The sequence below is a fragment of the Alosa alosa genome, chromosome 15 (assembly GCF_017589495.1).
Source record: "Alosa alosa isolate M-15738 ecotype Scorff River chromosome 15, AALO_Geno_1.1, whole genome shotgun sequence".
Classification (NCBI taxonomy): domain Eukaryota; kingdom Metazoa; phylum Chordata; class Actinopteri; order Clupeiformes; family Clupeidae; genus Alosa; species Alosa alosa.
The window spans coordinates 7,052,289-7,074,641 of NC_063203.1; the positions used below are offsets into that span (position 1 = coordinate 7,052,289).

Genomic DNA, 22,353 nt, shown 5'->3' on the forward strand with positions numbered 1-22,353 from the left:
TATTTAAAATCAGTGTATAATTACATTCTATTTCACATTAGGCTTACTGAAAATATTTTAAGCACAACATATTTATGTGTCAGTGTGAATTGTTTGTTCTTGTTTTGTTCATTTCTTTTAAAAGTAAGCCTAGGCTGTTCTAACGCCTCAATGGCGCGGGATTTATGGTAAGGTCTATCTGTTGCCACTAGATGCCAATATACTACCATGAGATAAAATATGTCAGTCAAAACAAACAAACGTCTTTTCTTCAAAGAAACAGTTAAGATGGTCCTACCTATTGCTTTTACTTAATTGAATCGTTCTACTGACTAATTTGAAATGATCAATAGGCCCAGGCCTAGGCTACTAGCCTATGATTCACCTAACCTTGAAGGAGTAGCCTAGCCTATGCCTCTAACGGGCTGTCAATCTATTGCAGGTGATAGGCCGGTAGGCTATTTGAAATGATTTGTGAACCATTGACAGACAGACCTCACCATACCATCGAGCATACAATTCACTTGTTCGAATTTAAACCTAGGTCGGCAAATGATTTTCCTGTTCATTGGTTGTCCCAGCCAAATGCATTAGGCCTACAAGCACATGGCTTAGGCTATGTCCCATGCACTGTTTTCATCATAGTCCTGTTTGAACTTCCCCCTGAATCTGTCCACTTCACACATCACCAAGAAGATATGGATTCAGTTTTATTTTATTTTATTATTATTATTAGACATGACATTCATTCTTTTTTGGCAAGAAGCTATACATTTGTACAGGGTAATGATATAGAGTTGTTCTTTTTGGATGAAAGGTGTCTTAAACAGCCTCCCTAATCATGCTCATTTGACCAGTGCAAAGGACTAAGAGGAAAGAAAGCATGGCATCTGGTTGCTTATACAAACAATCACGACATAGGCGTACTGAAGTATATTAAAAATGAAAATCCACCCAGACAGGTGCCTACATAGGCTAGTCTACATTGGTGATATGCCCAATAATGTGTAAAAAAAACCCAGCTCTTGTTTTAATTACTAGACTCATCTTTGAGGCTAACATTGTTTAGCCATTGTTTGGAGCAATACATTTCAATGCATGTAAAAGTTTTAACATTAAAATGGGGTTCCAAGAAATAGAGACTAATGAGGATCCAGGGACAAAGTACAGTAGTATGAATGTCAATATCAGAAAAATGTCATCTTTTTATTATGTTAATTAACAATTTAAATGAAAATTGTTTGCATCAGGTTCATGTTACTTCACATTACATTTGTAGTTTTACTTAGTGTCAACTCATTTTAAATGCAGATAGGTCCATAAAGACTCACTATAGGCATGGTGCAAACATGTCTGGAGTAGATCATTATTATCAGTCAGTGGTCACTCTGCTACACTAAATACGGAATCACAGATTCACTGAACATTTAAACTAATGATGAATTGAGGTTAACTATGATTTTTTGACAAACCCACAATGACATTAACAGAATGTCTTTCTCTGAGATGAAAGCACTCCTTATGGTATGAGGACCTGAGAATGAGAAACATATTTCATTAAAGTGCACACGGGGTATCTGTTCAATTCATTTAAAAGAGGCTCCAATATATAAGGGGAAAGATTGACACAAATACTGTAATTTAGCTTGTATGGGATATAATTATTCACAATAAGATTTGGGTAGTTGTACAACCTCTAAGCAAACAGAGATAGCAGCATCTAATTAGCAAAATACATTTACATGTGTTCAAAGCAGATTCTTATCCCACTCTAAAAGTAATTGAACAACACGCTTCCTTCATAACTGTACAATTATGAAAGATATTCAATTATATAAGGTACATTTAAGTAGGTGTAAATATTTCCTAGAAATGAAAAGAAACACTATTTGTGAGAAGTTATGTATGTGTGAATAAAGGGGTGAGCGAGGCTAGGATGGCTCTGGTAATTACATATCAAAATTTCCTAATTTGCAACAGTGCAGTAGGATGTAGGGAGAGCGGTTAGTAGAAATCAAATATAATAATCATAACTATGTTTTCATTTGTGTATAATCAACTATGACTATGAATCGTTGTGTTTTCGTTAGCTTACAATAAGTGATCCGTATCAACATAGACTCCATGTTGCACGGCCATGTTTCTAAAGTAGCACAGAATGGATAAACCGCACTGAAACTCAAGAGGCCCTTTCACGTTTCTTTATGACACCTGGTGGCTCTGCTACATGCTCAGAAAGAAGCCAATCTGCAGCCTCCCCACTAGATGCCACTAAATCCTACGTACTGCACCTTTAAGCTGAAACTCCCCTCCTCAGTCTGTTGTCCAAAAGATGTGCCTCTTTAGACAACTAGGGAGAGGAATCTCTTTAGTTCATTCCCTTCCCTTCCTCAGGCACTGTTTCCCCTCACAGTGACAGCTTGCTTTTGTACAGATCCTAAATACTGTCAAAGAGGGACATCCTCTCTCGCTAGTCTGTTCCTTTTCAGTGTGTTTTTTTTTTCTTTTTTGGTTTGTCCCCTCTTCAAAAGGTAACACTTCATTAAAGCTGCTCTCAGCACATCCGCCTGCTGTCAAACCAAAGCTCTGGGCGGTATTTATTGATTAGGAAATACTGGGCAGGAACAAAGGGCCTGGGGAGTGCTGGTTATTTCTAAGAGCTGGGTGCATAGATTTGAAGGCAGAGAATTAGGGGGGGATGAAGACATGTCTGCCTTGCTCTGTCTCATCCTCACTTTCCAACTCCGCAAATACACAATCCATTCTACAGCAAGGTAGCAATGTCACAGGCACATAGGCATATGTCCACAACTGGACAGGATAAAGGGGAGAGACACCTGAATGATATATTAAAAACATACCAGTTTACAGTAAAATATAATCTTTGTATTTAACGAGTGGTTCAGACTGCAGTACTATATTACACGTTAGGTTATATATTAGGGCTAATGAAATCATACACGTTGCTGTCATTTGTTGGTTGTCATCTCCTCAAAATGAACCATCAATGACCCCTCCCAATCTTTTTGGTTTGGGCAAGCTCCCAACCAAAGCTACCCACAACTGGAGATGACAGGGTTTGTCGTGTTCTCTCTCCTTGTCACTCTCTCTCTAAACGACACACAGAATTACAAAGAATGGCACAGATAATCGACATGTGGATCTCAGGTCAAGTTGTCTGAGGGAGGTGCTGCCCTATTCCCACTGTCCTCTTTGTGCAGTTCAAAGGCCCCAGAGGAATTGTGGGACGGACTGGAGCAAGACATCTGTGAGGACTGACTCTGGGTGTCGTCCTCCTCCTCCGCTTTCACTGCCTCCTTTCCCTTCTTCACTTTGCTCGGCTTCTCCTGTCTCGTTTTTTTCCCGACTCGTTGGTCTTCCATGGTCCACATGCTCTCATCCTCGTCCTCCTTGCCCTGCACCTCTCGATCAAAGTCCAGCAGTTCTTCCATCATCTCCTCGATTTCCATCTCTCCGTCCATCTCCCCTTCCAGCTCTCCCTCAACTTCGGACCGCAGCTCACCTGTGCTCTCGGTCCGGTTGGTGTCGTCGCCCTCATCCTCACCGTCCACCCTGTACTCGGGCTCACTGGCCTGGCTCTCCCCGAACTCCAAGATGGTGGGCAGGTTGCCCTGCTTGGGGCATCGCTTGCGCAGGCTCACCAGGAAGGGCTGCGGCAGGGAGAAGATGTCCACGTTGTTGCCCAGGTCGATCCATGTGACGCTGGGGAAGCTGTCCGGGTCCTTCAGGGTGTCTGTGAGCTCCTTGAGGACGGCACGTGTCAGCCGGTTGCCGTTGAGGGCCAACGTCTCGAGGCGGGGCAGGACGGCCAGCGTGGGAAGCAGCACCAGGAAGGCCTCGTCCGTAAGCTCGGTGAAGCCCAGCTCCAGGCTGCAGATGCGCGAGGCGTGGCGCTGGAGGTGAGCGCAAAGGCGCTCCATGTCCCGCACGGCCAGAGGAATGCCCGACAGGTCTAAGGCCCCACTGGCTGGAGGGACGGACAAAACAGACTTCAGGCTGGAAAATAAGAGAAAAGGACAGGTGGACATGTTAGGGAAATGCAAAAAGAAGAGAAAAGGCAATAAATAGGACCATGAGTCTGCCAGTGGTATAAAAGAGATGATTATTTCAGATATATGAGTCTAGAAGAGATGATTTTAAGGGCCCTATTATCATAGTCTAAAACGCATGGTCACTGGCGAAAAGCTTATTTAAATTTAGCGGGATGTCCAGTCCACATTGGGAGTGTTTTCATTATCAAACGTCAGACGGATGGCGCAACAATGCGTTCTTAAGTTTCTTAATCAGTCAAGGGTGTGTTTTGGGCGTAACATCATTTAAACAATGAAAATGATATCTGTCATTCTCTTTAACAAGTAGCGCAACTTCAAACAGCGCATCCGTATTTTGATAGTCAGCGGCGCATTTGAAGGAATCTACTTGCACGTAAGACCATATGGAACAGTTATTCCACTAAAGTTTAGTGACTAGTATAAGTATAAGTATATATACTTTTTTGATCCCGTGAGGGAAATTTGGTCTCTGCATTTAACCCAATCCGTGAATTAGTGAAACACAAACAGCACACAGTGAGGTGAAGCACACACTAATCCCGGCGCAGTGAGCTGCCTGCTTCAACGGCGGCGCTCGGGGAGCAGTGAGGAGTTAGGTGCCTTGCTCAAGGGCACTTCAGCCGTGCCTACTGGTCGGGGTTCGAACCGGCAACCCTCCGGTTACAAGTCCAGAGTGCTAACCAGTGGGCCACGGCTGCCCAATAAGACTAGATAAGACTAAACCATGCTTTACTAAAACCTAGCAGAGTATAGCCCTACACGCATTTGCACTCGTCCATTATTTGAACTCATTGGCAAAATGAAACTAACTTCGCCATCGTGTCAGTCAACGACAAAACAGTTATACACAGTTAATTGCGTTCACTATTGACCGACAATAGTTTACCATTGAAAACTTAGCCTGGAAAAACCAACACTTACCCCAATAATGTTCGAATGACTGAATAAAAAACATTTATCCTGCAGAGGAGTTGCTGCTTACATCTTGTGACAGTGCGTCTTCAGCTATGCTTCACTTTTGCCTCTACTTCTCAAAGAATCACTTTTATTATCAGTCATTACCAATTTGCAAATGATGGTGAATAACTATTCATTGTGAGATGTATTTCGTAATATCTTTATTCTAATTATGTTTCCCGTTGTAATCGTGTCATTTGTAATGTTTTGCATGGATGTGCGCTGGTGCACATTCCTGTGGATGAGAGAAGCAGGGTGTGTTGTGCACCCGCCCATATCACTGTTGATAATGCGCTCTTAAAATAACATAAACAACCATAACTATATATAAAATCGCCATGGATTTCTGCAGGTTTCTCTTGGTCAGTGGCGTAATGTGTTTTAGGTAGTGTACAATAGTGATTTTTAGATAATGTGCCAGATCCCTCCTTAGGTTGTTAATTGCCACACCCCTTGGCACGTTGCTCAATGAAAGAGACGTGTAAGATAAGAATAAGCTGTGTGCTGGGATAATAATCTGCTTTCTGCCAGGATTTGCGTCACAAAAGTAGGGCCCTAAATGTATTTTAAGTCGTTGCAGAGATAACACCAATGAAAGGATGGGGAATAATGATAAGACCATTCTGAGATTAAAAGATCTTCTCCTCACAAGGCAGTATTTGTAGAGAGAGAGAGAAGAAAATATGATTAACTAATTGTGTTGAGGTCTGGATGTAAAAAGGAAGAAGCCTTCAGCCACAGTTCTTATATTAGCCATAATTCTGAACAGCATTACAAGTTATCTGCTTTCATGGTATGTAAATTATGCCCTAAATACATTATAGTACTATTAGTATTGTGTATTGTATATTGTATGTGTATTGAGTATTGTGCAGACCATGCATTATTTCAACTAAAGCTTCTCTAAACAGCAAACTGCATAAGAACCAAGAAATGAAAGGCAGACAATCTTTGGACTATCCACAACGCTGGTGCTTAATAACTTTTTGGGCAAATGCCTGATCCCACTGTCTTCCAGAGAAGACTATAAGATGTTTGGGCCATGACCCCACTTTTGCCTATCTTCCCCACTATTAACAAAGTGTGTTGGGGCATCAGCCACGAAATGCTCCAGCATTGTTTAGTTTTCTAATCTGAATGGGTGTTGATGGCTTTGAACCAGGATTTTGCTGAAATCCTCACATGCCCTGCTCACCCCAACAGGAGTCCAACAGGAGGCATCTGGTCTAGTTCATATTAACCACAAATGAGATAACTTGTATTTTGATTCATACTGCCATCATCAGATACAAAAGCTGTATACTTTCCTTGCTCTATCCACTATGAGAGGTCGAATCCAAAACATTTCTATAGAATAGCTGGACTCAAATGAAACCCTTCATCAACAAGTCAAATAAAGATTGCTGAAGGCTAATAGTGCAGATGCAAGTCTAGACCTATATCTGGGAGGGGGAAAGGAGCACAAAAAAAGAGTTGAAACTAGCAGTCCCTACACATGGTATACTACGCTAAAAATAAACCTAGGAAGATGGAATTGGCAGTGAATGAGCAGAGAAAGGCTGCACTGCATTTAATGCCATAAAAAGCAAAGCTTGGATCAGACTTGAAAATCGTCCAGGTGCAAATGAAAACAGAAAACAATGCAGGGCAGAAAAAAACAATTGTTAATCTTACTGAATACTCTCCTCTGCTTTTCTTTTCCTTTCTTTTCAAAAGTGGGAGGAAAAGAACCCGGGCACTGGATTAGCTCAAAATAGCCAATATTAGCACAAAACACCGAGAGAACCCTCAAGCAAAGCGGTGAAAAAAACATGGCAAATCAACTCTAAAGGAAAGATCATCTCTAATGACATGACTATGCTACTTGTGAGCCAGCAGCACTCTGTCAGTACAGGCTGTTCATAACAGTTAATAGCTGGGCTTAAGTGGCAATATATTCCACTTGGGGAGAGTTGCAGCAGTTGGGTTTTATTTGGAGCCCATATTTAAACAATCAGTGGTCATGTGAGTATGATCTCACACTCGCCTCTCCCTCGGTGGACTCACCCCTCGCGTCCTCCGCCCCTTCCTTGTGAACTATCAAACATAAACAGCCACAGAAGGCAAGTGGAAATGAATAAAACAGAGCACAGGATATCGATTCTGCACTCTCCCATTGGCTTGCACTCAAAATCCCACGTTCCTCGGCCTCTCTGGGGGCCTCAGTGTACTAAGGCCTCACAAGCCACTTCCTTTAAAACATGAGACCACCTCAGTCACCCATACTTGTTAATGGACTGGATACATGACCATTACTTCTCTGCCATACTAGTTTCAAAAATGTTGTAAGTGTAAACATGAAACGGTATGAGAAAGTGGAAACTTCCAAAAATATTATTTCCCAAACAAATGACAGTAAATATGTGATACAAAGCAAGCTATTTAGAGCACAGGCAGTATTTCAAATCAAGTGATTTAATCAAACAAGCAAGCATCCTGTATAAAATGTGATACAGGACTCTCCAATTAGACGTTAATCTACAATATGAAAAAAACTGCTTACATTGCATCTGTGGGCTCTTGGTGATAATGTGATTGTATATGTTACTGATGAGCGACCTCTGAAAGCTGGCCCATTGTCTGCCTTGTGAATCATCTCCTGTTGTTTGGGCTCAAGTTTCAGCCCCCTCCACTGTGTTGGCCAACAGGAGAGTGTTTCTCTAAAAAGCTCGTTGGTGATATCAGATCAGCCATCAGTGTCTGTCTGGTAGCTAATGGCACTCTGCAGGGCTTGAGAGCTCTGGAGTCTGCACTGAAAGACAGTCTCTTTTTTTATTTCAGATCTGTTCATCATCCGATAGTGATGACAAAATACTCTGCATGCATCTTTCTTCTGCTTTCGGCTTAGCTAACTAAGTGTGTAATTGACTGACTATATAAGTCTGCAAGTGAACTGACATAGACCAGTGTCCATGAGGGACAGGCCACTTCTGAGCTTGTTATCAAATTCCAGAGTGATCAGGCCATTCTTCAGGGAAGCAGCTTTACATGGAGTAATGAGACAAGGTCGTGGAAGCCTCATCGGCAGAAAGGCGCTCTTGACCTCCGTGTCTGTTACTTACAGCAAACATGCTTTCAAGGCTCCCCCCGTCATTTTTAAACTCAGCATAATACTGGGCTTTGGCCATGACACATTCTTTTCACTCTCTTGTCTCATCCTTCTTGTGCCACAATTTCTACAGTTATGCTCTCTACTGCTACACTTTTCTGTTCGGCACCTCCTTTGTGTGCTCTAATCTCTCTCTCTCTCTCTCTCTCTCTCTCTCTCTCTCTCTCTTCTCCTCTTGAGATCACTTATCACCAGGCAGCAGGAGAGCGCACACTAGATGGCAAAAGCCTTTTCTCACTTTCCCTCTTTCTTGCCATCTTCCACCAATTTTGTGTTCCCTCTTTTCAGAGGGGGATGGGTGAAAAAGAGTCAGGTTTGGGTATTAATAACTGCTGCATTCCAATCGCTGTCACACTTGTCCTCTGCACATACACAACAAGAAAATTGACCACTATACCAATGATAGAGATAATCAGCCAGTTTCTTTCTGAAGGACATGTCAGTATTTGATTTAATTGGTTGGTTAGGCATTCAGATAAGTAATAAGTATGCATTTGTTTAGAGTGAATGATTTGACAGAATACACACGAGTGTATAGCTCTGATGTGAGCACAGCCCAAATTGTTTTTATAAATATTGTATGCAAGGGGTCAAAAACAAACAAGTAGCAAATGTCAAATGCTAGGCCAAGGCTGGCCTTACAGCTGTATTCAGTCCACATGCAAGTTGATTTGAAATTCAACTCAGAATCTCCATTCCATGAAATATTACTTCAGTCACACAGAGGTGCAAAGTGCTGCGGGCGCTATAACTGGTGTCTGATGATAACAGATAAGAATCACACATCTCACACACACACACACACACACACACACTAACCAGTCCTTGGTTTTGGATTGAGTGTGATAGAGTTCAGATGGAAGAAGAGCCTGTGCATACTGAGCACGTCTGTGCAGCAGCTGGAGAACACAAGAGCAGGTGAGAGGAAAACTATTGATTCAGACTTGCAGTATCAAGCTCACAGTTTGATCCATCAGACATCAGAGTTCAGACAGAGAACAGAGAGAAACAGCAGAAAATGGATAGAGAGACACAGGGGTTCTGTCTCAGAGCAAATAAAGACACAAAGAACGGGGTCCATGTGGGAAGCTCTGCCAGTGAAAGACGTGGGAGCAGAGTGGACGGTTTGGACATAGGAAGAGTGTAGGGAGAGGGAGCGCACGTGAGAGAATCCTGAGACATGCCTCAGAGATGACGGCATCACAGCCACATAATGCACAACCTACACACACCCTCATTCTGATTCCTACTACTTCATCTTCACACACACACACACAGTTACAGACACACACACAAACACATACACACCCTCCCCCTGATTTATCCTACTTCATCTCTCTCTCTCTCTCTCTCTCACACACACACACACACACATTAGGTTACCCTTAATGGGCTCAGGACAATAAGACGTTAGATGTATATGTTACGCCTTATGTCATCCTCCAGTGTGCATGGTCTGTTCTCCACCCACAGTTATAAAATATTTTTCACATTAAGTCATTCACATACACACACACACACACACACACAGAAATGTGTGCGCTTTCTGAATGTCTCTCAAACCAGTTACATCTGAATGCAGACAATTAAAGGGGAAAACATTGAAAGTGCACTGAAGGACAAGACATTCGATCAAAGCACGGGGGGCGGGGGGGTGCTCTTGCCACCGGCGAGTCATCTGGCACTGAGGGAGACCTGAGCTGGAGCTGCCGGGCCCTCCTGGGCCGTTACTGACAGCAGCAGATCTCCGGTCCCGCTTGTCTCCTGCCTGAGCCGGGCTGACAGCAGATGGGGCTGAGCAGGCAGCTGCTGAGACGGGAAACCAAATCCCAGTGCAGACACACAGGAACCAAAGGCCATGTCCTCCAAAACAGCACACCACTCACCTGCTCCCTCCCACACTCACCAGCTCTCACACCACCACAGTCTGGACGCACAACGCTGTGTTTCACATTAGGCACTTAGTGTCATTTTACGTCAAATACCCATGAACAATATGTACGACGCTACAGTTGTTAACATGGGCAAACCATTTACCCATGTGTAAACAAACGTAAGTTCACACCTCTATAATTGCCATGCTGCATACTGTAACTAAAGTGCGTGCCAAGTTACTGTACCTTTATCTGGAGATACTGTACATCTTATCTATGTAACATCTGCTAGTGTACAAGGAAGCTAGACTGTATAGTTCATCATCTCTCTATTTCTTCTATACTTGGCTGCCCCCCCTTCATCTGGGTTCTGCTCAAGGTTTCTTCAGACAGTTATTTTCATGGGCTACCATAATCCACTGTGTGACTACTCTAAAAGGTTTAGGTCATGAAGCCCCTTCACACAATGTCCATTGCTAAATGGTATGAATTAATTATGTTCACTATCACAGTAAATAATATAATTAATTTACTGATTTAGCAAACTAGCAAGTGTTGTTGACAAATATTAATGAATATCAAAAAGGATTGAGGCTCTGGAGTTCTGTAAAATATTTTTATAAATTGATCTGGTTAAATTCATTTAAACCCTACAGAGCTTTTATTACCTTTAAAAGTTACACAATTTCCTAATGTAAATGCATGGGAGAAGGCATGGCTTAAGCCTCTTAACTGCAAAAGGTTCACTTTCTCCTCTCTTAGTGGAAATGAAATTCACCCTAGGCTTGCAATACTCTCAGGAAATACTGACTTTGAGACATTTCCCTCTTGGACCGCCTCAGCTCTAATGGCAGCTGAAATATGCACATAAAAATGACAAATCCACACCAACCCCAATCCACAGACATTACCCAGAAAAACAGCCAGAAAAAAACAGCCTTTCAATTTGAAATCAAAGAATCTCAAAGAGAGAATTCACCCGTTTCATAAACAAATATGAAACTGGGTCACTTTGTTTTTTATTTTGGTTTGACATACTCATCCAGTGGATTTGGAAGAGTTTCCGCCTCCTAAAGCAGCAACAGCACGTTCATTTCAATCACGGGCTCGCCTGAGAGGAAAATGGGGCACCTCTGTCTGACGTGCGACCGTCCCATGAGTACCAGCACAGCACTGAGTGCACAAAGGTCACCGAGAAGCAAACGCTTGACGCGGCGCAGACGACGGCCAGGAGAGCCCTCCTCTCTAGTGGATCTGTCCCCTCGCTAATTAGCTCCTCTGCTGAAACAGGGCCACAACAGATTAATGAAAGTGAGTCATTGTCAGTGAAGAGGCTGCGAGTGGAAGAGGATGAGGACACGAGTGAGCGTGTGTGGCTTCAGCCCTGATGTCGGGATGGGCCACTCCCTATCTGTTACACAGAGACTCTGGAATGTGAGCACATGCAACTAGCAAATGTAAAACAATGGCGCCTCGCTGTCCTCTAATATGATGTGCTTACAAGCTTTATCTTGAAATGCATCTTGTAACACAAATGTCTCTGGCCTTAGTGTAAATCAAAAAAATGTCTGCCCAAGATGACCATGATACCCCTTCCTATCCTCTAAACAAACACTTATTAGCAGTAATCCCCACACACTGTTTCATTACAGAGCCTTGCTGTGTTGTGCATTAAAATGAGTTACTGCTGTTAGCCCAACATTCAGCATAACATCTTAATTCATTATTAGATCCTTGGTTGCTTGGGGACTGGGGATTACAGCCAATCAAAAGCAACAAGGGGTTGCCAGATAAGGGTGGCAATAAAGAACAGAGCAAGAGGTTCTCACAGCAAGGCACCGTAACAGTGCTGCTTTCCTTACCAGAACACTGTTCTTGATGAGTGAGTAAAATCAGGCCAGAGCAAAAACACAAATTCACATTATTAAACCCACTACCGAGTACCACATCTGACTAGGCAAAAAAGAACACACACCACATATGGAAAACAATGCAACCCCCCTGAAAAAAAAACAACAATAAACCAGGTTCGTGCAGCATTACAATAGGAACGATGATGTCCTGACATTCCAGCTTGATTACATGGTGGAAACAATCTCTGGCTACGGGAGGAATGCAGGGGGGATGAGAGAGGAACATTCTGGAACATTCGGGGGTTCTGATCCCTACATTCCCCAACACGGCCATGGGGGCTTCAGCGGCAGCAACGGGGCTTCAGCACCACGGAAACCAGCTCAAAGCACTTCGCTCCCACTCCAGACTGTCAGACTACCACAGCTGTCTATAAATAGGCTTTGCATGCTGCACATTGCCATCATATGCATCAATAAACACACACACACACACACACACACAAACACACACAATACACACACTTTCATTCCCTCACTGACACACACACGCACACACACACACTTTCATTCCCTCACTGACACACACACACACACAAACACACACAATACACACACTTTCATTCCCTCACTGACACACACACACACAGACAATTATTAACAAAGGCCACAGAAAAAAAGCCACAAAAGTCAGGCAGGAGTGCATAGTAATCACTGAAATACCACACAACCAGCAGTCGCCATCATGCAGAACCCAGGCCTTGGGAAGCCACCAGTGCGGCCTGATTCATTTAGTTGAGTAAACACAGCTCTTATTCATCAATAGGAGTGAGATGGCAGGCGTTTAGAAAAAATGAAATAAGACGGCTCTGGATACGGAAGTGGCACTGACACAGCCGACTAAGCCTGACTCATAAAAACACCAACCACCATCACCACCATTTGGGAGTCTCGCGAGCCTGAATCAGTAATGATGCCGTGGCTTTTTACTTCATTAGTTTCCCAGTGCTGACTCCACTGACAGTCCTAGGAGAGAAGGGAGGGAGGGACAGCTGGGAGACTGATGATTCAGTCCGACTGCTCCCCCGGAGAAGAAAAAAAACTCTTTTATTTCAGAGGAACTAATCACTTTAATTAATGAAAGAAGGACCCCAATCCCTGTGTGTGCAAAAAGCTTACGTCAATTCAATTATGTGGGATTAGTGATATTTTTTCCCCTACGAAGTCATGTCCATTAAAGGGATTTTGATGGTGAAAGAGAAGTGAGTGCTCACGCGCTACAAGAGCAGTGGCTTGGATTTCTTTTTTTTTTTTTTTTTGCCCAGTTTGATTGGACGGTGACCCTGGCAGCAGGTGACTGGGGCTATGGCTGGCACTCGCTAGTGCTCTACTGGCATGTGAAGGACACGGATGGCGCTCCTGCCTGGCTCCAGGGACTCCTAGGAGGCAGCAGATGCCCACACTGTAGTGCTGTGCCCTGGCCACGTGACACGCAGGTGTCCCCCCTTTCCACCACCAACACCACCACCACCCCCAACACCACCCCTTAAACCCATCAGCCTGCTTACAATCCTCACCAGGCCTGAGGCTTCCTCTTCAGCAGACCCTGCCGCCTCCAGTGAGAGTGCGGGCTCAGGTGGTACGTCAGCTGCCGGCAAACCTTCTCCATGGCACCCAGCGAGTCACCCTCCTACAGGTTAAGAGAAACAGAGAGAGAGAGAGAGAGAGAAATAGAGGCGATGAGACTTTAACACAAACACTGTGACTGTGGGACTTCTCCAGCAACCCCCACCCCCTACAGACACACAATCGCACACAAACACACACACACACATGGTGCGATCCATTTGTCCAATGTGCTCGCCTTACGAGTAGTAAATTGCCCGAACAGAAGTTCGCAAAATGATGCGACGGCACGCCCCCCCCCCACAAACTCGTCTGACGAGAAGCAATCTTGTACAAGTCAAAGGACCCCCAGTTCACGGGAGTTGTTACGACAAGGAAGTTACGTCATTTCACAAGTTAAAAGAGTTGTTACAAGCTGCAAGCATGATGTACAAATGGAACACACACTCACACACAAGAGAAAAAGAGGGAGCGTGGGAGACAGACAAACAGCAAATCAAACAGTTGAGAGACCCAAACAGATGCAGAGAGACCACATAACAAAAACACTAACAGAAAGATAGAGAGAGCGAGAGAGAGAGAGAGGGAGGGTGGAGAGGAGGAGAAAGCGAAAGGCAAAGGCCAGAAACAGAGGCAGCAGTGTGTGTGGGGGGAGAGTGTGTCCATCACACTGCAGGTTAATGAGCACTGACAAGAGATCAAGTGACAGGACGAGTCCGGCAGCACAAACACTTCATTCCCCCCGCAAGCAACATGACAGCCACACAATGATCTGTGGGAGGTGTTATGCCTAACAACATCTAAGTCTCTGTTCCTGCCCCCCCTCTACTTCTCCACATAAGACATGCTGGCCCTGGCCAAGACATCTGAATGTGCCCTCCAATCCACCCCACTCACCCGCTCCACACACCCATATTAGAATGCATGGGGGCAGCTGTGAGCTGTGCTGCCAGTCCCTGCACTGAGATCTCCATTAATTCCCACTCCCCATTCATCGCTGGCCAAACAACAAATCAATCCTGCATGCTTAACAGGAAGGCTCATGGGTGCACAGCACACACACACACACACACACACACACACACACACACACACACACACACACACACACACACACACACACACACACACACACACACACACACAATACTTTGACTGGAGAGGGATGAGGGAGTGGTTGGGGCTGGGGCTGTTGGCTTGTGTAAAGCACTCGGAGGACGGCAGTGATGGCACGCTGACACGAGCACAGAAATCAACCCTCTGTTCGCATGTCAGCTCATCCACAGTAAACCATAAACAGTATTTATTATGCAGTCGAGGAGACTGGATGAGAACCAAACAAACATTTCTTTTATTGTGTTTGTGAGTGTGTGAGAGTGAGAGAATTTGATGTTGGTATGACGAGTGAATAAGACATGGTGATTTAAAAATTGTTGAATAATATGATTTCTGCTGTCAAATGTTTGCATTCACCGTATTGAATATGAGCATAATTCAATTTCATGCTACCGTGCAATTTTATAAATATCCTTCTGCCATATCTCTTCTTTCCTCAGCTCTCTCTTGCTCTATCCCTCCCTCCCTCCCTCACACACACACGGACGCACGCACGCACGCACGCACGCACGCACGCACGCACGACACTACACTGCTCAAACTGAATACTCCTTTCATTACACTCACAGTCAAAGACAGACTTTGTTCTAAGCATGGGTAATTTACAAAATAATGCAAAATAAGACATGCAGGCAAATCATCAGAGAAAGCCGTGACTATTACTCCCCAACATGCACAACATACACATTCAATTTATGAAAAATGAGACACTATACCATATCATGTCTGTACCTTCACACAGGAGATGTAATGCAATAAAATTGTGTCAAAGCGATCAAGCCTACAAAATATAATTTCTGAAGCTATTCCAGGACACAAACGCGAAAACACCAGGATAAATATAATTAACTCAAGGCCTCCAGCAGCAAGAGCCCTGGAAGGAAGCAGCATGCGGGATCCAGGACTGTCCTGCTGACTCTGTGTGTGTGTGTGTGTGTGTGTGTGTGTGTGTGTGACACATGGCTGGTCAACTCGCGCTGAGAATCCCCCTGCAGTCAGACACACACTCCCCTGGCAGAGTAATCACACACTCAGCACTGTGCGACAGGACAGAGCCCAGTGACAGACAGACACACACACACACACACACACACACACACATAAACGGCAGAATTTGTGTGGCAGAGATTTCAGGGGAAATCAGTGACATGATGTGTGTGTTTGTACCTGAAATTGTGTGTGTATGTGTGTATTTGTGTGCCTGTCTGCGCATGTGTTTGATATTCTGTGAGTTTAGGTATGTGTGTGTGTTTGTGTTTCCATTCGGGTTTTCATGTCTTTCTGTGTGTCTTGTGTTTGTGTGTGTGTGTGTGTGTGTGTGTGTGTGTGTGTGTGTGTGTGAATACCAGTCCTGCTCCACTAAACAGCAGCAGCAACCTCCTCTGAGAGAGCTGCCAGGGCTTTGAGTGACTCATCTGTTAGCACAGCATGGCTGTGAGCTCTGTCTGCCCTCTTCTCTCTCTCCCACTCTCTCTCTCTTTTCTCTCTTTCCCACTCCCTGCTTTGCCTCTCTCTAACCCTTCTCTTCCTCGCTCTCTCTCTCATCCCTCTCTCTCTCTTCTCTCCTTTTAACGACTGTATTTATTTCTGTGCATGATCAATCTGTCTCTTCCTTCATTTCACAAATCAGTACATATAATAAACTGAATGATAAATCATATTTGTCTAATGTTGGGTGATTTCGAAGGCTCCTTGTAGCATTTATAGATCTTATTCTTTATCTTTATAAATGTTTTTTTTGTATTGAAGCCACATAAGGTCACAGACAAAGAGATATATACAGCATGCTTGCATAGTTTATTTATGGTAATGTTTAAAGGTACCATAGAAAACACTGCATTCACTAAAGCTGAAAACGTAATGTGCAGGATTTTCAAACAATGGGCCTGAAAGGGAGACAATGAAAAACCACACACACCCCATGACATTTGCGTACACTTCCACATTGTTGCCATTTAATATAAAGAGGTATTTTTTGTTAGTCATTTCCTGTCAAAAATGTCACAAATTCGGGCTTTCTCCATCAGTGCTACTAAGGGCAAAATCCCCTTATTTCACTCAGCAACTGCACAGGAATACAACTCAATTATATTCTAGTCACCACACCACCCTGCTGAACCCTTAAGGGGCAATAATATGAAACTCTGCAAGTCACAACTGCATATTTAAATGTGAATGGTCATATCTGCTTTCACAATTAATGAATAATGGAATTCACATAAAGAAAATGTTTTTTCTGTGTGTGTGTGTGTGTGTGTGTGTGTGTGTGTGTGTGTGTGTGTGTGTCCTCATGGGCACATTACCGTTTTGGGGCAGTGGACGTATTTGGCCAGGCTGATGATCAAGTCATGGGTGATGGGGTCCACCAGGTTGCGGAAGCTGGCGTATCGGTACAGGACATCATCCAGAGACGTGGACTCCATTCCTAAATCCTTCACAGGGAGAGCAGAGGAGACAGGCTGTAACATAGTGCTCTGAGTTCATTTTCACAGTGGAAAAGATTTCATGGTGTGGGCTGTAGCTGATGACTCTGCCAACAGCCTCAAATCCCATACATACAGACACTGAATGCAGCACATGCATGCTTCCCTACAGAGCATCTAGCACCGCATAACAACAAGAGGGGGTGGCCCCAGACAGTATGTTAACAAATAATACTAAAAGATTCCTTCGAGCTTCATTAATTACATTGGCCATGATTTTACACATATCCCTTAAGGAGATCTAAGAAGGCATGTTGGAATTCATAAAGCCTTAATGATGTTCGACAGCCAAAAAAATTATCAAAATGTTTTGCAAATACTGAAGGCTACTTAAGATTTAGTAATAAAGTTGGAAATGACCAGGGAGCTCATGATAGCATTTATAAATAGGTTTGATAGGTTCTTACAAAGCTAACAATAAAAAATAGAATTGAATGTAATGCTTCAGTGTACTTCCCAATATGATTCCACAACCATACAAAACAGTTAAATATTCAACTGCATTGTTCTTTGCACATTCTGTAGCCTATGCAAAAGATGACTTCTCCACAGCATGTTAACAGAAGATTTGATACATGCTTAACAGCTGGGTTTATATCTGTGGGGGTGCATCACAACAGCAAATCCTACAGCGTCATACAATAACCCTCCACGAATAATTATTTTGCAGTCTCCCACAGTCTGACATCTGCAAAGCAACAGGTGTGCTAAAGCTGCTGCTAGTTATCAGTAGGTTGCCAGGTGAGCTAGAGGCTCCGACTCTAAAGAAGAAGGAGCTGAGAGGTGAGGGGGTGGGACCAAGATATATGGGAGAAATTGATTCGAGAACTTCTCAGATAAAAGAAAATACATGCATTTTTAATATGCCTTGATATCAAATATGGATGTGTAACACACCACGGTTCTGAATGGTGGCCCTATGAACTGAGGGCTGTGTTGCGAGATACAAGAGGGTTACACACACAAAGTGGGTGCCCAATGCTGACTGCACTGACCACGCTGACCGCCTCAGTGCCACATCAAAGCTGTGGAATAAGGGCCACGCTTATACTGATGAGAAGTGAAAAGCCTGCTGCCACATCAGTGCTCTGAAGCTGCACCTTAATTAATCAATTCCCATTTAATCAAAGACCATCCTTTTTTTCAGTGGTCTCTGGGCAACAACATGCACCTGGCTACCAGTGGACAAAGGATGTGTTAATCTCTCTCTCTCTCATACTCTCTCTCTCTCTCTCCTCTTGACTGCCTTCATTCAGAAAATCCAGTGACTGTCTGATTGGAATCACCATATGCATGATCATACCATCTGCTTTTAAAACCATTCATATGCAGTGAAGGCCCAGCTGCCGGTCCTTCTTTCTCCAAATAGTGGCAGCTGACTCCTGAAAGGATCCAACCCTGATCTTGGAACATTCCTAACTGTTCTGATGCCACAATAATACTGTATCTCCTAATACACTGCAGCAGTTTCTTAGCACTCAAAGGGATTATAGATTTGCATCAGCTATCTTCTCTTGACTGGACCTCTGATCCCTGGTCCTAATGGGCATCCATGAAAATCCCTTAGAGGACAAGAGAGACTATCCCTACAAATACCCAGTAAATCTTTGCCGGAGAGTCATTTGTATCGGAAAATGATACTGAAGTGCAATGATCACAGGAACAAGCAGTGGCGGACTGAAAAACATCAAGTCATGCGAGCACCAGGACAGCCTGAAGCCTAAACTCAACCGACCCTGCAAGATCCCTGGTCTGAATGACTAAAGCCATACTCATTTATAGCTCAGCGTTGCTCTGGGACTTAGCCAACAATACTGACCCACTTAAACACGCTCCCACACAATATGCACATCTTCCACCACAATCTGAGCGCATTCCTGGAAGATGTCGCTGTGAATGCAACTTGGAACCTCTTCCTTTGCCTCGCCATTGAAGCAGTCTCTCTCTTTCAGTGGTGCCTCCCTCCACCTGTTTGCAGGCACCCTGTCTCTCTGCTCTCCGGCCGTCTCTGCCTGCTCCATCACTCACTCATGGCATCACGGACTGCTGACAAGTAATAAATCGCACAGCTCCTCTAACTGCATCAACAGCACAGGCCTCTGGGCATCTGTGCCAGCCGTGCAGAGAAGCAGAGGATGGAGCACACACACACAGACACACACACACACACACACACACACACACACACACACACCATTCTGGGTTAAAGATGAAGCAATCAGACATGGGAACTCTCTGCCAGTCTATTAAGTCACTGAGATGACCTAATGGCAGTTTATCCCTCACCGTTTAGCCCCAATCCATGAGAACGAGGAGGCATTTTAAACGTGACTGGCCATTCAGTGGGGCGGCCCACTCTGAGAGGCTTCCTATTCTTTGACCTCTGCATCAGTGTTCCTCATACCCTCTAGTCCCTGTGGAACAGAGGCCCACAATGTCACTGGCAGTGAGGGTCTGATCACATTACAGGAGAGAGCGGACCAGCCTCTGGGGAGGGAGAATTGCACCTCTGTATCAGCATTTTTTAGCGGCCAAGGTGGAGTTCAGTGAGGCATCTTATCAGCAAGTTAGCAACAATCACTGTGCTTTGAACATGCCATGTCTGGGGATTTAATTCTTAAATGGTACGTATATGGTGTCACTTACAAAGCTAGTGTGCAAAACAAAAGAGAGCAAGTGAGAAAGATGTGCTCTTTTTTCTCACCAGACTCTTATGATAAATCATTGTTGATGCATTTGAAAGTGTGCACGCAATCTTTTAGAAACCCGCGAGGCAGCACAAATATTTCCACTGAAAGACTAAAAGACTAAGTGACAGCTCCAAAAGGATCACAATGAGACAAGAGGTTGACGGATGCTGAGCAGGAGGGGTTTCAGACAGACACACAGGGAGAGAAGGCTATGGATTGGTTTGCACCACCATACCTGTCGGAGTGTCTTCAGCATCTCTGTTGCCTCGTCTTGTTTTCCTTGCTTTGCCATCATCATCATCTCCTGAATCATCCCGATACGTCGCTGGTAAGGAGGAGGGGTCCCGCTTCGGCTAAGTCGGTCCCCTGACCTTAACATGAACGAGGCAAATAAATCGTTTCGCTCCTTTGTCGGTGTCCGTTTCCAACCGTGATGAGGGCTTGGGCCAGCCTCAGCCCCCTTTGTCTGTTTTGCTCCCATACTTGTGTTAGTGTACACTGCAAGCTCTTCCAAGACTCATGCTAACTTGTCATTACTAACGGTAACGCCCATTTATGAATTTATCATATTATAATTTAGTCTGAAAGTAATTTACATTTGCCGACAGCCAGAAAGGGTTAGAGTCAGGAAAGAAACTCCAGAGTTGAACTTGATGAATGAGGCATCACTCCTGACTGCTACATGTAGCGATGTCTGTAAAGAAGATAAACACAAACCTCTAGGACATTTTTTCCAAACCTGAGTAGCCTATACACCTACAGGCGTTCACATCGCAAAAAGGTCGTGCGTCAATAGACGGGGGAAAATTGGGCATACGCCCATACCCACCCCGAATCTTTGTGAGCTGGAAGTTTTGGTAAGTTATTCTTTTTTCGAATCAAATTAATAACGTCATTGACTACATACCTTGAAGAGACAGCTCATACCGACAATAAAACCAATATACCATACAGGTATATCTTTAAAAGAAGATCAACTAATGTTGTAGGCTACGTCACGTTGTCGAAGATGCGATTTAATTTCAGTTGCACAGGCAACGAGGGAACACCTCTGACGAAGATGCCTGCAGCCTGGCCGCAGACGAAAGGGGAAACAAAACAATCACATCACTTCAGCAGATATGTGGAAACTCTGGCTGCGCAATTAAAATACCAACTTCCCTGCATGACACGGAGTCCCACATTCTAAAAAAGCGCGGGTCTCCTTGTGATGAAATTAATTGCAACAACAACAAAAACTGAACTCCCCGTTCTGAGCCTGTTATTTCTTTTATGAGGTGTTCCTTGTGAAACCAAAACCGCACGTTTTGTCTCTGCGGCAGATAGGCTAGAGGAAATGGAGGTAACAGGGAAATGAGGTCTGCCAATGTTTACACCGTCCCTATCGGTTTACACTTGCCATTCTGTACTCAGGCTTTATCCAATCATCCGCACAGACTTCGATTGTTTATCAGTCCTACGGCTCACTCCAACATTAATGGATGTAATCCTTGGCGTTTCGTCTCTCCTTCAAGCAGCGAATCCGCAGTCACCCATGCTAGGCTTCTGTACCCAGGGTAATGATCTCATTAGGGTATCCTTGTGCACCACTTGAAAGACTGGAAAAGATTCGAGACTGTGCTGTAGGTGTTCCTCGATGAAAGTGAATTTTATAGGAAACGCTGGACCAAAACGATGCGTAAAGAGCACGAGCGTGTGCGCTTTTCTGCGCACAGCCATGGGAGGGGTTGGACCAACCGCAACATCTTTAGGTCCTCAGTTAAGATGTCCGGACAGACTGTTCTGTCTGTCGTCCCGTTTGTTGACACAAGTGGACATTCTGATTATAGAATAAAATAAAGCTAGAAAGGCGAATATCAATGAGAGGGCCTAAAGGCAAATATTTGCGTAATTATTTGGCAAAAATTAAGAGAAAATACACAGACCAATCGAGCACTTTAAAGCTACATGTTCAATTAGATTAACACAACTTCTCAAAGAACATACTTCGTACAAAAGTCATAACGGCAACATCAATAAACCTGCCAGAGATCAGTCATCAGTTCGCTATTTGTAATGATTTTGTATTGAATCACTTGCCTGTCTTGTTTGCCGCCTCGGCATCACACTGACATCTAGCGCTTGAAATGAGGAAATCTATTCCACAGCTCCACTGATTCAATGTGTGAAAACGCTACTGTAGATATTCTCTTTATGACATGAATGCATCGAATGCATGCTGACTCGACCTAGAGTCGCTGGGTGTCGTGTTTTAGATGACAAACTGGTTCAGAAATACTAAAAAAACGTTTCCACTATTTTCAAAATGCATGTTTTATTTTTTGCCTTTACAACCTTATTTACAGTACATTGAGGAATATTCAGGTGTTCATTTATTCAAATTAAGTTCCAATTTTTAAAAAAAGAAAACAAAGATTCCTTGCAAAGTGGCAAGAAAGTCTTCCAGGAAGCAACTACACTGGAGGACATGGTAACTCACATCCATCACTGTGCAGCTTTCACTCACTCCGAAACCAGTCTGTCGATTATGCATTCTACATTCTGTGGGTAAAAGACC

At 43.9% G+C, this 22,353-nt stretch overlaps 1 protein-coding gene across 2 annotated transcripts; it reads right to left on the reverse strand.

Moving 5' to 3' along the window:
* Positions 1 to 678: 678 nt before the first annotated feature.
* lrrc75a (leucine rich repeat containing 75A) lies at positions 679 to 21,927 on the reverse strand. Of its 2 annotated transcripts, none has more exons than XM_048265106.1 (5): positions 21,876 to 21,927; positions 20,032 to 20,167; positions 16,927 to 17,055; positions 13,459 to 13,571; positions 679 to 3,996 (listed from the first exon to the last, which is right to left on the reverse strand). In XM_048265106.1, exons 2-5 carry the CDS (start codon positions 20,107 to 20,109, stop codon positions 3,144 to 3,146), a joined length of 1,173 nt encoding a protein of 390 aa, XP_048121063.1. In that variant the 5' UTR covers positions 20,110 to 20,167; positions 21,876 to 21,927; the 3' UTR covers positions 679 to 3,143. The 2 variants fall into 2 exon arrangements, with proteins under 2 accessions (XP_048121063.1, XP_048121062.1); XM_048265105.1 differs by lacking the exon at positions 21,876 to 21,927 and adding an exon at positions 20,704 to 21,839 and having other exon boundaries at positions 20,032 to 20,490.
* Positions 21,928 to 22,353: the final 426 nt, after the last annotated feature.

Bases quoted from the DNA above. Each gene is read 5' to 3' on its own strand.
- lrrc75a (XM_048265105.1), bottom strand. From the start codon at position 20,277: ATGGGAGCAAAACAGACAAAGGGGGCTGAGGCTGGCCCAAGCCCTCAT. The intron at 17,056-20,031 runs GTATGGTGGTGC...CTCCCTGTGAAG, and splicing joins TGCTGAAGACACTCCGACAG to GATTTAGGAATGGAGTCCAC. The intron at 3,997-13,458 runs GTGAGGATTGTA...CTTATTTTCCAG, and splicing joins AAGAGGAAGCCTCAGGCCTG to CCTGAAGTCTGTTTTGTCCG.